Genomic DNA, 11987 nt, shown 5'->3' with positions numbered 1-11987 from the left:
ATGGCCTGGGGAGCCCCATGCCTCCTTCTGCCACCTGTCCTGCTGGTGTTCCTGGCCTCAGGTGAGATGCAGGAAGTAAGGGAGAGAGCGGGGACAGGGAGCAGGGTGTCTCTGTGACCAGGGGGCTGGCTTTGGGGACCATTTTCTGGGTGTGGGCATCAGACATTGGTCCTTCTCTCCTTCCACACCCTGTGACGGGGGTGGCTGGGTCCAGCCAGGGCCCTGACGTGAGGGCTTGTTCTCCAGGTTCCCAGGGACAGCAAGTTGTACCTGAGGAGCTCCATGACGTGGCGGGGCAGACACTCTGGGTGCGATGCCAGTACTCTCCCACGGGAGGATCCTACAGGCAGAAAACCTGGTGTCGGCAGACATCTCCAGATCGCTGTACCAGGTTAGTCACCAGCTCTGAGCCCCGAACAGCAGTAACTCAGGATTCTCGCTACACAATCTGGGACGTGCCAGATGCTGGTTTCTTCAACATCAGCACAGCTCAGCTGACCGAGAGGGACTCCGGCTTCTACTGGTGTGGACCCTACAACTCGTCTGAAAACACGGTCACTGTTCTCAGAAACATCAGCCTGCTGGTGTCTCCAGGTAAGCTCCTTTCTTGAGGAAATGGCCCCTCCCTCCCAGGGCCTGGGCCAAACACCGCTCCAGATGTCCAAGGGGGTTGAGCCCCCTGTCTCCGGAGAAGGGCTGTCGCCTTTGTTCCTTTCTGCCCATTCCGGCTCCCGCTGGTGGGAAGAGAGGCTTAGGACTCACTGGCCAGGAGTCTCTCTATGACTCTCTTTTTCTTACACACACACACCCACACCTCTGGTGTACAGACCTTAGTCACAAGTCGCCCCTGGCCTAAGGGACCCCGAGGGACTATCTCTGGGTTGTCTACTTCCTCTCACAGCGTTGGGACCAGACCCCATTCTGTCTTCTGGCCCCGGAAAGTCATTGCCTACTTTCTTTTCTCTCTAGCCCCGACCCCTTCTCCGATGGGGACCACCACCTGGCCCTTGGAAAGGACAGGTAGGTCAAAGTCTCAGCGCAAGGAGAGGACAAGGGTGGCCAGTAGCCTGGGAAGCTCAGACTCGGGGCAGGGGCACCATGGAGGCCTGCTGCTGGGGGCTGAGCCCCTGGGCCGGGGCTGGTGGCAGCTGGATTCAGGGCTTAAGACCCAGGGAGGAAAATGTGCCCCATGTGATCTGACCAGGAAGACAGCCGTGGATGGGCGGGGTGTCCCAGGAGGCAAGTCTATCCTAAAAGACCCTGTACCTGCATGTCCCAGCTCCGCCCCTTGCTTACCACCAGCTCAGGGAGAAACTCCTCTCTTTGGGCCAGTGCCAGCCTGGCTTCCGTTGGTTGTAATGATCCCGAGCCCCAGTTACCCCTGGCCTACCGGGCCCTGAGGTGCCGTCTCCTCTATACGTCCTTCCAAGGGTTTGGAGGTTAATCCCATGCTGTATTCTGGTCTCCTGAGCAGCCATTGTTTTCTTATGTCCTTCTCAGTTCTGATCACTTCTCCAGGGGGGACCTCTGGCCCACCTTCCCTCAATGGATCTGCGCTCAGGTAGGTCAGGAGTCTCACCAGGAGGGAGGGTCCTGAAGGGACGGCCAGGTAGCTCGTGCAGCCTCAGAATCGTGAAGCAGAAACCCAAGATTCTTCCAAGATGATTGAGGCCCAGGGTGCTGCAGAGAAGCCCCAGGGGCTCAGATGCAAAGTTGGGGAGGACGATACAGGTCATGAACTCTGGAGGAACTATAGAAAGGGTAGCCATGGGTTTCTGGAATGAGACCAAATGGAGCCAAAACACTGTGGGAGCTGGAGGCTGTGTCGGTGTGTGTCGAACGGTGGGCATGTCTGGGGCAAACAGTGGCTGGAGCCATAGCAAGAAACAGGTGAGAGGACACTTTTGATTTCTGCTCTTGACTCTTGCAGTCATGCACCTTGAGACTGTCATGGCCTCCCCTTCGCCACAGAAATAGGCTGCAGCAGCCCAGGTCACAGGTGCGCCAGGGGGCCAGGAGGCGCAGCAAAAGCAGTGGAGCACTGATGGAAATAGATGGCCAACTGCCCATGGATATTTGCTCCCTAATTCCTTTCTTCTCCAAACTCCAAGCCAGGTGGATTATAATAAGTACTGATAAGAGGCACACCTCAATAAGAAAATAGATCCATCATAAATATATGTACCTACATGTATGGCCATAAAATATACCAAGCCGCACTCTCAGAACTGCAAGGAAAAGTAAATAATTGTAGTTGGAGAGTCACATCCCTCTCAAAAGAGTATATAGATCAATGAAGCAAAAAATAAACAGGAACTGAAGTTCTAAACCAGAAGATTAATAAATTTCAGGTATCATACATATTTATATAACACTTACAAATGTTATATTTATTATAACATATATTTATAATCTATATTAATAAAAGGATAATATGCTAATTAGACCAGACATCTTCTGGACAGCTATTCGGACATCCATCCGAACGTCCTTCCAGACAAAGCCACAGTGCTGGAGGCAGAGGCAGAGGCAGAGGCAGTTAGGGGCAATCAGGCCGGCAGGGGAGGGCAGTTAGGGGGATCAGGCAGGCAGGCAAAGAGGTTAGGGGAGATCAGGCAGCCAGATAGGTGAGCGGTTAGGAGCCAGAGGTCCCAGATTGGAGAGGGTGCGGTCCAGGCTAAGGGACCTCCCGCCCCAACCACCAAGCACGGATTTCATGCACTGGGCCTCTAGAATATAATAAACTATATCTTAAAATAAATACTATTTTGAAATATATAAAATATCTATTTAAAATTTTAAAATGTTTTCAACTTATAAATGTATTATGAATACTTAATAAAATACATTATTTATAAATATACATGTGTACACACATATATAAAACACTCTGTAAATAAAAACAAATAATATACATTTTTTAATACACAGAGACCATTTACAAAAGTAGACCTTGTATGAGGAAATAAAGAAGCTTGAATAAATTCCAAAGAATTAATATGATACGGAATAAATTCTCTAAACATAATGCAATAAAATTGTGAATTCATAGAACTGAAGCTAAAATAGCGTGTTTTGAAACAAAATAATAGTTATTGATATATTACATATAAATAATTAAGTATATAATAATATATCATGATAGTATAAATGTTACATATAAAAAATTATGAGGCAGAGCTAATATTTAGAGGGAAAATTAAGAACTTTAAATACATTTGTCAGAAACATAAAAGGATATAAATAAATGAGCTAAGCACTTAATTTACGAAAATGGAAAGTGAGGAACAGAACAAGCCTGAAGAAATAGAAGAGAGAAAAATAATAATGGTGAGGGCCTAAAATCAACTAAAGCAGCGGTTCTCAACCTGTAGGTCGCGACCCCTTTGGGGGTCGAACAACCCTTTCACAGGGGTCGCTTAAATACATCCTGCATATCAGATATTTCCATTACAATTCATAACAGTAGCAAAATTACAGTTATGAAGTAGCAACGAAAATAATGTTATGGTTGGGGGTCACCACAACATGAGGAGCTGTATTAAAGGGTCACGGCATGAGGAAGGTGGAGAACCACTGAAAGGGATTTAAAATGTGGAGATGAAGAAAACTTACAACTTGTTCTTTGAAAAGTTTAATAAGGTAGGCCGACTCCTGACAAAATTGATGAACATAAAATATATAAATAAAACATCAAATTGAAGAAAAAGAATAGCTACACATTCTACAAAGATTTTTAAATAAATCTATCCTGAATGAATACTCTTTGAAATCCCAGGAGTGGACAAATTCTAAAACACTAGAAAATGCCGGTCGACTGGGCACTTAGCATATTAGGCTTTTATTATATAGGATTACAAGCCAATAAGTCATGTACATATGGCATGAAGTTTCGTTTTACACAGTATCTCTTAAGGAAAATAGTGAGATCATCAACATGCAATTAAATAATAAGTGTGGCATCCAAGTCATATGTTCTGGGTACGTAACAAACATTTCTTCAGAATATGTCCCAATATTACAAGAAAAAATTTCCCCAGGACCAGAGGTGCAGTTAAGGGACGTGGCCTGATTGGGCATCACTGTGTCTGACTCACTGACTCACCCTGCTGCCTTCAGACTCTGAGGATGGAGCTTTCTCAGATTTGTGTTCATATTTTCAGGAATTTAACTGATTATTGACATCCAGCAATCACTTTTCCAACTGCTGTTTTTTCCTGGGAATGAACTTCTTGGACATCATTATTTCCTTATCACGAGGTTTTCGTGGTCTTTTTCTCAGACACACAGCAACCTACTCTCCAGTTTTCTCAGCGTTGTGTTCAGGGTCTCAGAGCCTGTCTCTACCTCATCCGGGTTGGAAGGTCTCAGCGAAGGCTCTCTTGATGGTATTATATGAACGACTTTCCCAAGCTTATCTCCAGGGCGTTTGTTTATATCCAGACTTAACTGCCTTTTCTCACCATAGCTCATAGTTCAGTATCATCTTCATCAGATTTCGGCGCCAACACTGGCTGTTTTCTCTTTGGCTCATTGCTTTTCCTTTAATTTCATTTGCTTACACTCTTTCCCTTGGATTTTTATCTCTGCCTATTAGCCTTTCCCCTTTCAGATGTCTCATTCCGTTTCTTCAGCGTCTGGAAAGGCACTTGGGGCAGAACCTGTACTTGTTGATGAATGGCTCTAAGCTGCTCCTGGAGCTTCGCCAGGCGCTGACCTCAGGCATCTTCAGACTTCACACCGCCTTCCCACCAGGGGGTTTTGTGGTGTCTGTTTTGATGTTACATACAGGCATGCTCTCCACAGGTTCACCTGGGGTCTTCACAAAATTTCTTTCAGAAGCCCTCTGCAGCACTCTTGCCATTGTCACTGCTTCTGTGATTCATAAACATTAACCTGGCACCTGCAGCAAATTCACATGCATTTTACATACTTGGTTGTCCATTTTTCTCTTGATAGTTCCAAGAGCCGTTGGATTTTGCACAATATCATGGTAGTTCTGGAGTCCCAATGCATGAACATCAAGGGCCAGGCATGTGAAAGGTGCTTCTTTGCAAGCACTTCTGTAAGATCTCACCGCAGTGCCTTAATTGTCTGGTTACTTTAACACTCTTCACAACTTAATTTTGTTGCTGAGAATCTGGTAACACATTCCTCAGCAGTTTCTTTTATTGGAGGTTGTTCTGGGCTCCTCCCCTCCCCACCCCCATAAGTGCTGGGGAAGACTCACCACTTGCTTCAACTACTGAAGTTGTAGGAGTTGTACCTGATTTCCTCTGCACACCGCTGGTAGCCCCAGTCACCGTGTGAGGAAGCGTTGGGCGGGGCACCTTGTGCCATAGTTAAAGGAGAAACAGATGTTTCAGGAAATCCAGAGGGACTCACCTGCTGCTTAAATGCCTTTTCTAACGATTTGGGAGACGTTTTCTTTAGCAGAAGAAACTGCTGCCTTGTGCTGAGAGCCTTTCTTTATTCTTTCCTTACCACCCATAATGTGCTCTTCTCGTGGCATCTGTGATATTTCTGTGTAAACAACCCCTCTAGGGCTTGAGTCATAAGAACACTGTCATCTCCAGGCTTGTTGTATAAACAATGATTTGAGAACGACGTATTGAAGTCTTCTTCCTATACTTTCTAAGCGCCTCTTAATTGCACTTAAATCCACTGGGCTTCTCACGATGGTATAATACCCAGGCAGCTATAGGTCCACGGCATCCGCTGGCTGCTGAAAGGCCAGGAAAAACGATGCTTCCACATAGTCTTCGAGACAGCCTGTGGTAGACACTGAGTTGATTGGCCAATGCCTGTTTCTCTTAGTATGTATATGCTCTGCTGGCGGAGGGTTAACATTAATAGCTTTTTGTCTACTTGGCAGAAACAGTCTTAACTGCTTCAAATCCCAATTTTCCAATGTCTATAAGATTACGTCCTTGTCCGAGACAATACTAAAAGTTGTTTCATTATGTATGCCTTAGCTTATTGCAGTCTTTCACAGTATTTCTGCTTTTCTAAAACCCAGATTGAGGTCTTAGTAGGAAAAGTCTAAGTTCGTTTCAAGGTTTATTCTAAAGGATGCACTGAGGATAGGCCTAGGGAAGCCAGGCACAGGGAGACGTGGGCAGCGGGAGGGCTCAGCGTCCACGCCCTCTCCTGGCGACACCACTTTGGCACCTCCATCTTCACCAACCAGCACGCTCCCATGTGGTTCATGCGTTATCCGAGATGTTGCAGAAAATAACAAAGAAGAAAAAGCTGCCCAGGTCATTTTAATTGGCTAATGTCCTCTTAGCCTCAAAACCACTGAAGGAGAAAAAAAGAAAATTAAATTATGGGTTAATTTATCTGATTAGCATGGCGTAAAAGATGAAAATAAGTATCAGCTACTGAAATCAAGAGTGTGCTTAAAAAGGACGTATTATGATCCTGGGGGTTTGTCCCAGGGCCAAAAGGATTCTTCCACTTCAGAAAATCTACCTATGAAAGAACCAAATTAATCAACTACAAGAAAAAAGTCAACGGATGCCGAAGTAGCATTTGGAAAAGTTTAACACATTTATCATCATAAGAAAAAACCCTTAGTAAACTAGAAATAATAAGAAATAACTTGGTAAAGATTGTATAGCCATGACTACTGTAAATATTACGTAGTGGAAAAAGTGTAAATTCAAATTATGTATTTTCACAGTCATCGTTAGTGCTTAAGATAGTATCAGAGCTGCAGGCTATTGCCATAGGAAACAGAAACGGATAAGGGGAAAGAAGATTAAAGAGGAAAAGTGTCATCTACCTAAAAAAAATAAACAGGATCCATAAACCATCGATCTCACAAGAGAGTTCAGCAAGGCTTCTAAATACAAGATCAAATGACATAAACCAAAAGTAATTTATCTACACTAGAAATAATCACTTAGAAAATCTAATCAAAATCAGGTATGATTACCTGGCTGGTGTTGCTCAGTGGTTACAGAGTTAGCTCGCACACCAAAGGCCGGGGGTTCAATTCCTGGGCAAGGGCATGTACCTGTGGCAGGTTTGATCCCCGGCCTCGATTGGGGGCACATGTGGGGCGCAACCAATTGATGTGTCTCTCTCACATCAATGTTTCTCTCTCCCTTTCTCCCTTCCACTCTCTCTAAAAATCAATGGAAAACATATACTTGGGTGAGGATTAAAAAAATGTTTTTAAAGTACGATTCATATTAATAATAAAATCTATATCGTATCTAGAAAGAATTAATTTAACCAAGAGCTCTATAGAGAAAAGTTTGAATGCCACTTAATGACATAGGTAAGTAATCTCAATAAATAGAAATAATTTATGATATTGAATGAGACAATAATATTCTAAAGATATCAGTTTCCCAAAATGAAAAGTCTCTAAATGGAATCCCAAACACAATTTCAGTTTAATTATTATTTGAATAACTTGATAAACTTACTAAACAATTATATGGAAAAATAAAGATGCATGAATAGCTATGTCAACCATGAAAATATAAAAATAAGAAGAGAGTGCTTATCCTACCAAATATTAAGATGTACCAATAAGTAATACGACTGCTAGGAGTGGTGCTGCTGCAAGAACTGACGACTGAACAAGGGGACAGATAAAGAGTTCCCGACAGACGCCCGGTCATACAGGAACATACTTCATGAGGAGGAAGCACCACGAACCAGCGGACAAAGTGCCCACTGTTTGGTAGACGCCCTCGAGAAACTGACAGAGCACATTAAAAACTAAAACAATCGCCCTGGCCAGTGTTGCTCAGTGGCTGGAGCATCATCCTATGTTCCTATGGGTCTAGGGCTGTGATGGCGAACCTATGACATGCATGTCAGAAGTGACATGTGAACTCATTTTTTTGGTTGATTTTTCTTTGTTAAATTACATTTGAATATATAAAATAAATATCAAAAATATAAATCTTTTTTTTTTACTATGGTTGCAAATATCAAAAAATTTCTATATGTGACACGGCACCAGAGTTAAGTTAGGGTTTTCAAAATGCTGACACGCCGAGCTCAAAAGGTTTGCCATCACTGGTCTAGGGTTTGATCCCCAGTCAGGGCATGTGATGGAGGCAACCAATCGATGTTTCTCTCTCACCCTTCCCCCCCTCACACCCTGCCGTCTCTTCCTTCCTCTCTCTAAAATCAATTTAAAAATAAAATAATCAACCAAAAAAACACAAAAAACCAAGATCCCTACCTAACAGTAAATACAAAGATGAACTTTAAATGAATTCAAGATCTACACATAAAAAATAAAATTATTAAGTTAATAGAACAAAGAAACTGCAGATGTGACCTAGGGATGAGGAAGGACTTCTTATACAAAGTTTCAAAAGCACAAATCATAAGGAAAAAAAAAGAATTTAAATGATTACATCAAGCTTGAAGGATTCTATTCAATGAACAACACTATGGGGAAAGCTCTTAAGCAGATGACAAGCCGGGAGAAATTAACTGAGAAAGCCTAAAACTACCACGGCAATACAGTCTGTAATATACAAGGAGCCATGCTAACCAACAGGAGAAAGACAGGCAGCCCACTGGAAATGGGTAAAGCATGTGAAAGGCAGTTTCCAGAAGAGGAAACCCAAAAGGCACCCAAGTGATGTTCACTCTTATTACAGATCAAAGACATAGCCATTAAAACAACCACCAGTGTCAGTTCACACCTCTCAGCCAGCATAGTGAGGACACTGTGAAGTGCCATGTCCCTGAGGAACTCCAATGCGAGTGCAGAGGGCGGGCCACAGTCCTTCCTCCCTCCCTGGCGGCCCCACAGAGTGAGGAGGGGGCGTTTAGCAGTCCCAAAGCATCTCAGGGACCATCCAAGACATCACAGGGCGGATGAGGCCCAGAGGTCGCAGGAGCCGGCTGGTCCCAAACTGTCCCCCAGCGGCTCAGGAACCAGACCCAGGCTCCCGACTGCTGGAACCCGAGAGTCCTTCCCGGGGCCCTCTGTGTGGCTCCCACACCTGGTCTGCCTCACTCTGATTCTGGAGCCTTCTCCCACACACCGTACCCCCCAAATCTGCCTTTCTTTTCTGTCTCAGTAGCCTCCTGCTGATGGTCCAGCCTCACAGCCCAGTTCCTTCCTTCCTTCCTTCCTTCCTTCCTTCCTTCCTTCCTTCCTTCCTTCCTTCCTTCCTTTTTTTTGATATACTTTATTGATTTTTACAGAGAGGAAAGGAGAGGGATAGAGAGTTAGAAACATCGATGAGAGAGAAATATCGATCAGCTGTCTCCTGCACACCCCCTACTGGGGATGTGCCCGCAACTAAGGTACATGCCCTTGGCCGGAATCAAACCTGGGACCCTTCAGTCCGCAAGCCGACGCTCTATCCACTGAGCCAAACTGGTTAGGGCCCTTTCTTTCTTTTAAAAATATTTTTTTTAATGATTTCAGAGAGAGGAATGGAGGGGAGAGAAAGAAACATCAATCATAAGAGAGAATCATGGATTGGCTGCCTTCTGCACACCCCCCACTGGGAATTGAGCCCACAGCCCAGGCATGTGCCCTGATGGGGAATCGAACCTTGACTTCCTGGTTCATAGGTTGATGTTCATCCACTGAGCCATGCCGGCCGCGCCAGCCCTGTCCTTTTCTGAGCTGGTAGATTTCTTCCTACTCCCCTGGTTCTATCCTTCCCACCCCACTGAGCTCAGATCCCTATCTCTGCCTGGAGCCAGGCTTTTCCTCCATTCAAGACTCCCAGGTTCCCTATGACCGGTTTCCCCACAGGCCCAGAGACACCCCTGGAACCCTGTCCCCATCTCCTGGGTGCATTGCCCCTGCACAGTCCGTTCAGGGGGTCCTTATACAAGCCACTCCAGCCACAAGGACTTGGCTCAGGGACGCTGCAGGAGCAGCTGACCTCCCAGCCCAGGCCCATCCTCCCTCTCCCCTCCCACCAGGAAATCAAGTTCCCCCCTGGCCCCTGGTTGGGCTGCCTGCAGCGTGCTGGGGGCTGTGCTGTGTGGACTCTTCGTGGCCAAGGGCCTGGCGCTGTCTGTCCTGTTTGTCCTCCTGAGCTACAGGCGCTGGGCGCAGGGTGAGTGGGCGGGGTTTGACTGGGGTGCGGGACAAGGAGCTGGGACCGCTTCTGTCTCAAGAAAGATGGCCAGGAACCAGAGGACACAAAGGTGGGAAAATCTATAACTGCGGCTAATCTAAATATTCATTATTTCTCATAATTTCGGCCTCACTGCTTCCATTCAAAAGGAATGGACCTTGGAGACAGACGCATTCCCAGAGCCCCCATCACAGGCTCTGTCTCATTCTCCATCCTGAGGCGAAGGAGGGCAGGAGGAGAAAGCAGAGAGAAGGAGTCAAAGTGGCTGGGCTGGAAGTCGGTGCAAGGGTCGGGAAGATGTTGGGGAAAGGATTCACTTCCATTTGTTAATTTCCTCCTTTTCCTCCCTCCTCAGGGTCACGAGGACACGGTGAGGACAGCAGTGATGGAGGGTTCTGACTGTGCCGCTCAGCCCGGGCCCCAGGTCCCTTGGGTGCATTTGGCCTCATCCATGGATTCAGGATGCACCCTCCTTCTCCTCCCCCTGCCCAGCGACTGAGAGACGCCCTAACCATGGAGCCCGCAGCCTTGTGCAGCCCAAGGCTGTTGGATACGACCGCAGCTCCTAGGTCACCGTGGTGACCCTTCATCCAGGGACTGAGTACCTGAGATCTGCTCCCCCGGCCCTGACCTTCCCACACACCCACCCCCACAGCAGGGTTACCGGCATTTGCTCAACACCTCCACGCTGTGGGCCAAAGCCCTGCTCAGCACTTTCCCGCTCCTCTGCCCCGGCTCCTCTCAGGGGTCCCGGGCTCTCTCACCCCACCTCAGCTGCACACCTCGATTTCTCCTGGTTTCCGCTTCTCGCCTCTGCACTGCCTATGACTTCCTATGCATTTCCTCTTGTGCCCAAATCCAAGCCCTTGAACTAAAATGTGTCAGGGAAAATGAGCAAGATGGCCTATGAGTCCCGGCCTGCCTCCTCCCACCCTGGACATCTTAAAGTGAGATCAAAATGACTTAAAATAAACCCTAAAATAGAAAATAAGAAAGGCTGTAACCAGCAGACCAGAAACTGAGGAATTCCTAGAAGTTGGGGGAAAATCAGATGCAATTAAAACAGCAAGAACAGATGACTCAGCAGCTCAAAACATGAGCAAAAGACAATTACCCCAAAATTTTTTGTTCACAAAGAAGATGGGACATGGATGGACCTGGAGAGCACCAGGCTAAGGGAAATAAGCCAGTCAGAGAAAGACAAGCACCACATGATTTCACTCATGTGTGGAATCTAATGAACAAAATAAACTAGAAAACAAAATAGAAACAGACCCACAGATGCAGAGAACAGATGGACAGCTGTCAGAGAGGAGGTGAGCTTCAGGGCTGGGTGAAAAGGTGAAAGAATTAAGCAAAAACACAAAACAAAAAACCTCATAGACACAAACAACAGCAAGGTGATTACCAGAGGGAAAGGGGGGTGGGGGAGGTAGAAGAAGGGGGATCAATGGTGACTTAACTTGGGGTGATGAACACACAATACAATATACAAATGACGTATTCTAGAGTGGTACACCTGAAACCTATAAAATTGTATTAATCTATCTCGCCGCAATAAACTCTATTTAAAAAAGATGGAACAACGAGCATCCATTCTGCTTGCTGCTCTACATGTGAGGAAATTCATAGCCTAAAAGAGAAGAGCGAGTTGAACAAACAGAATAATTGACTGCGAGTGAAAGATAAATGCTTTAGGGAACAGAAGAGGAACTCACATCCATGAAATAAGGAAAGGCCAGTGTCATATTCTGGACATTTAACATCCAGCAAGGCCTGGCATTGCCCACTCAGAATCGGTGCCCCCCATGGACCTCTGACGTGGTGGTCCCAGGGCAGACCGCTGAGCACCAGCCAGGAGGAAGGCCACCGCTCAGAGAGCACGGAGCTGTGGTCACCCCATGT

At 46.0% G+C, this 11987-nt stretch overlaps 1 protein-coding gene across 1 annotated transcript; it reads left to right on the top strand.

Moving 5' to 3' along the window:
* Window positions 1-10651, top strand: TREML4 (triggering receptor expressed on myeloid cells like 4; the record flags this gene model as incomplete). Its single annotated transcript, XM_081094635.1, has 5 exons — window positions 1-61; window positions 247-594; window positions 1501-1561; window positions 9925-10061; window positions 10575-10651. The coding sequence occupies 5 exons, from the start codon at window positions 1-3 to the stop codon at window positions 10649-10651; spliced, it is 684 nt and encodes a 227-aa protein (XP_080950761.1).
* Window positions 10652-11987: the final 1336 nt, after the last annotated feature.

This window comes from Myotis nattereri, assembly GCF_964212035.1.
Source record: "Myotis nattereri genome assembly, chromosome: 6".
NCBI classification, from domain to species: Eukaryota; Metazoa; Chordata; class Mammalia; order Chiroptera; family Vespertilionidae; genus Myotis; species Myotis nattereri.
This window is presented reverse-complemented; position numbering and strand designations above follow the sequence as displayed.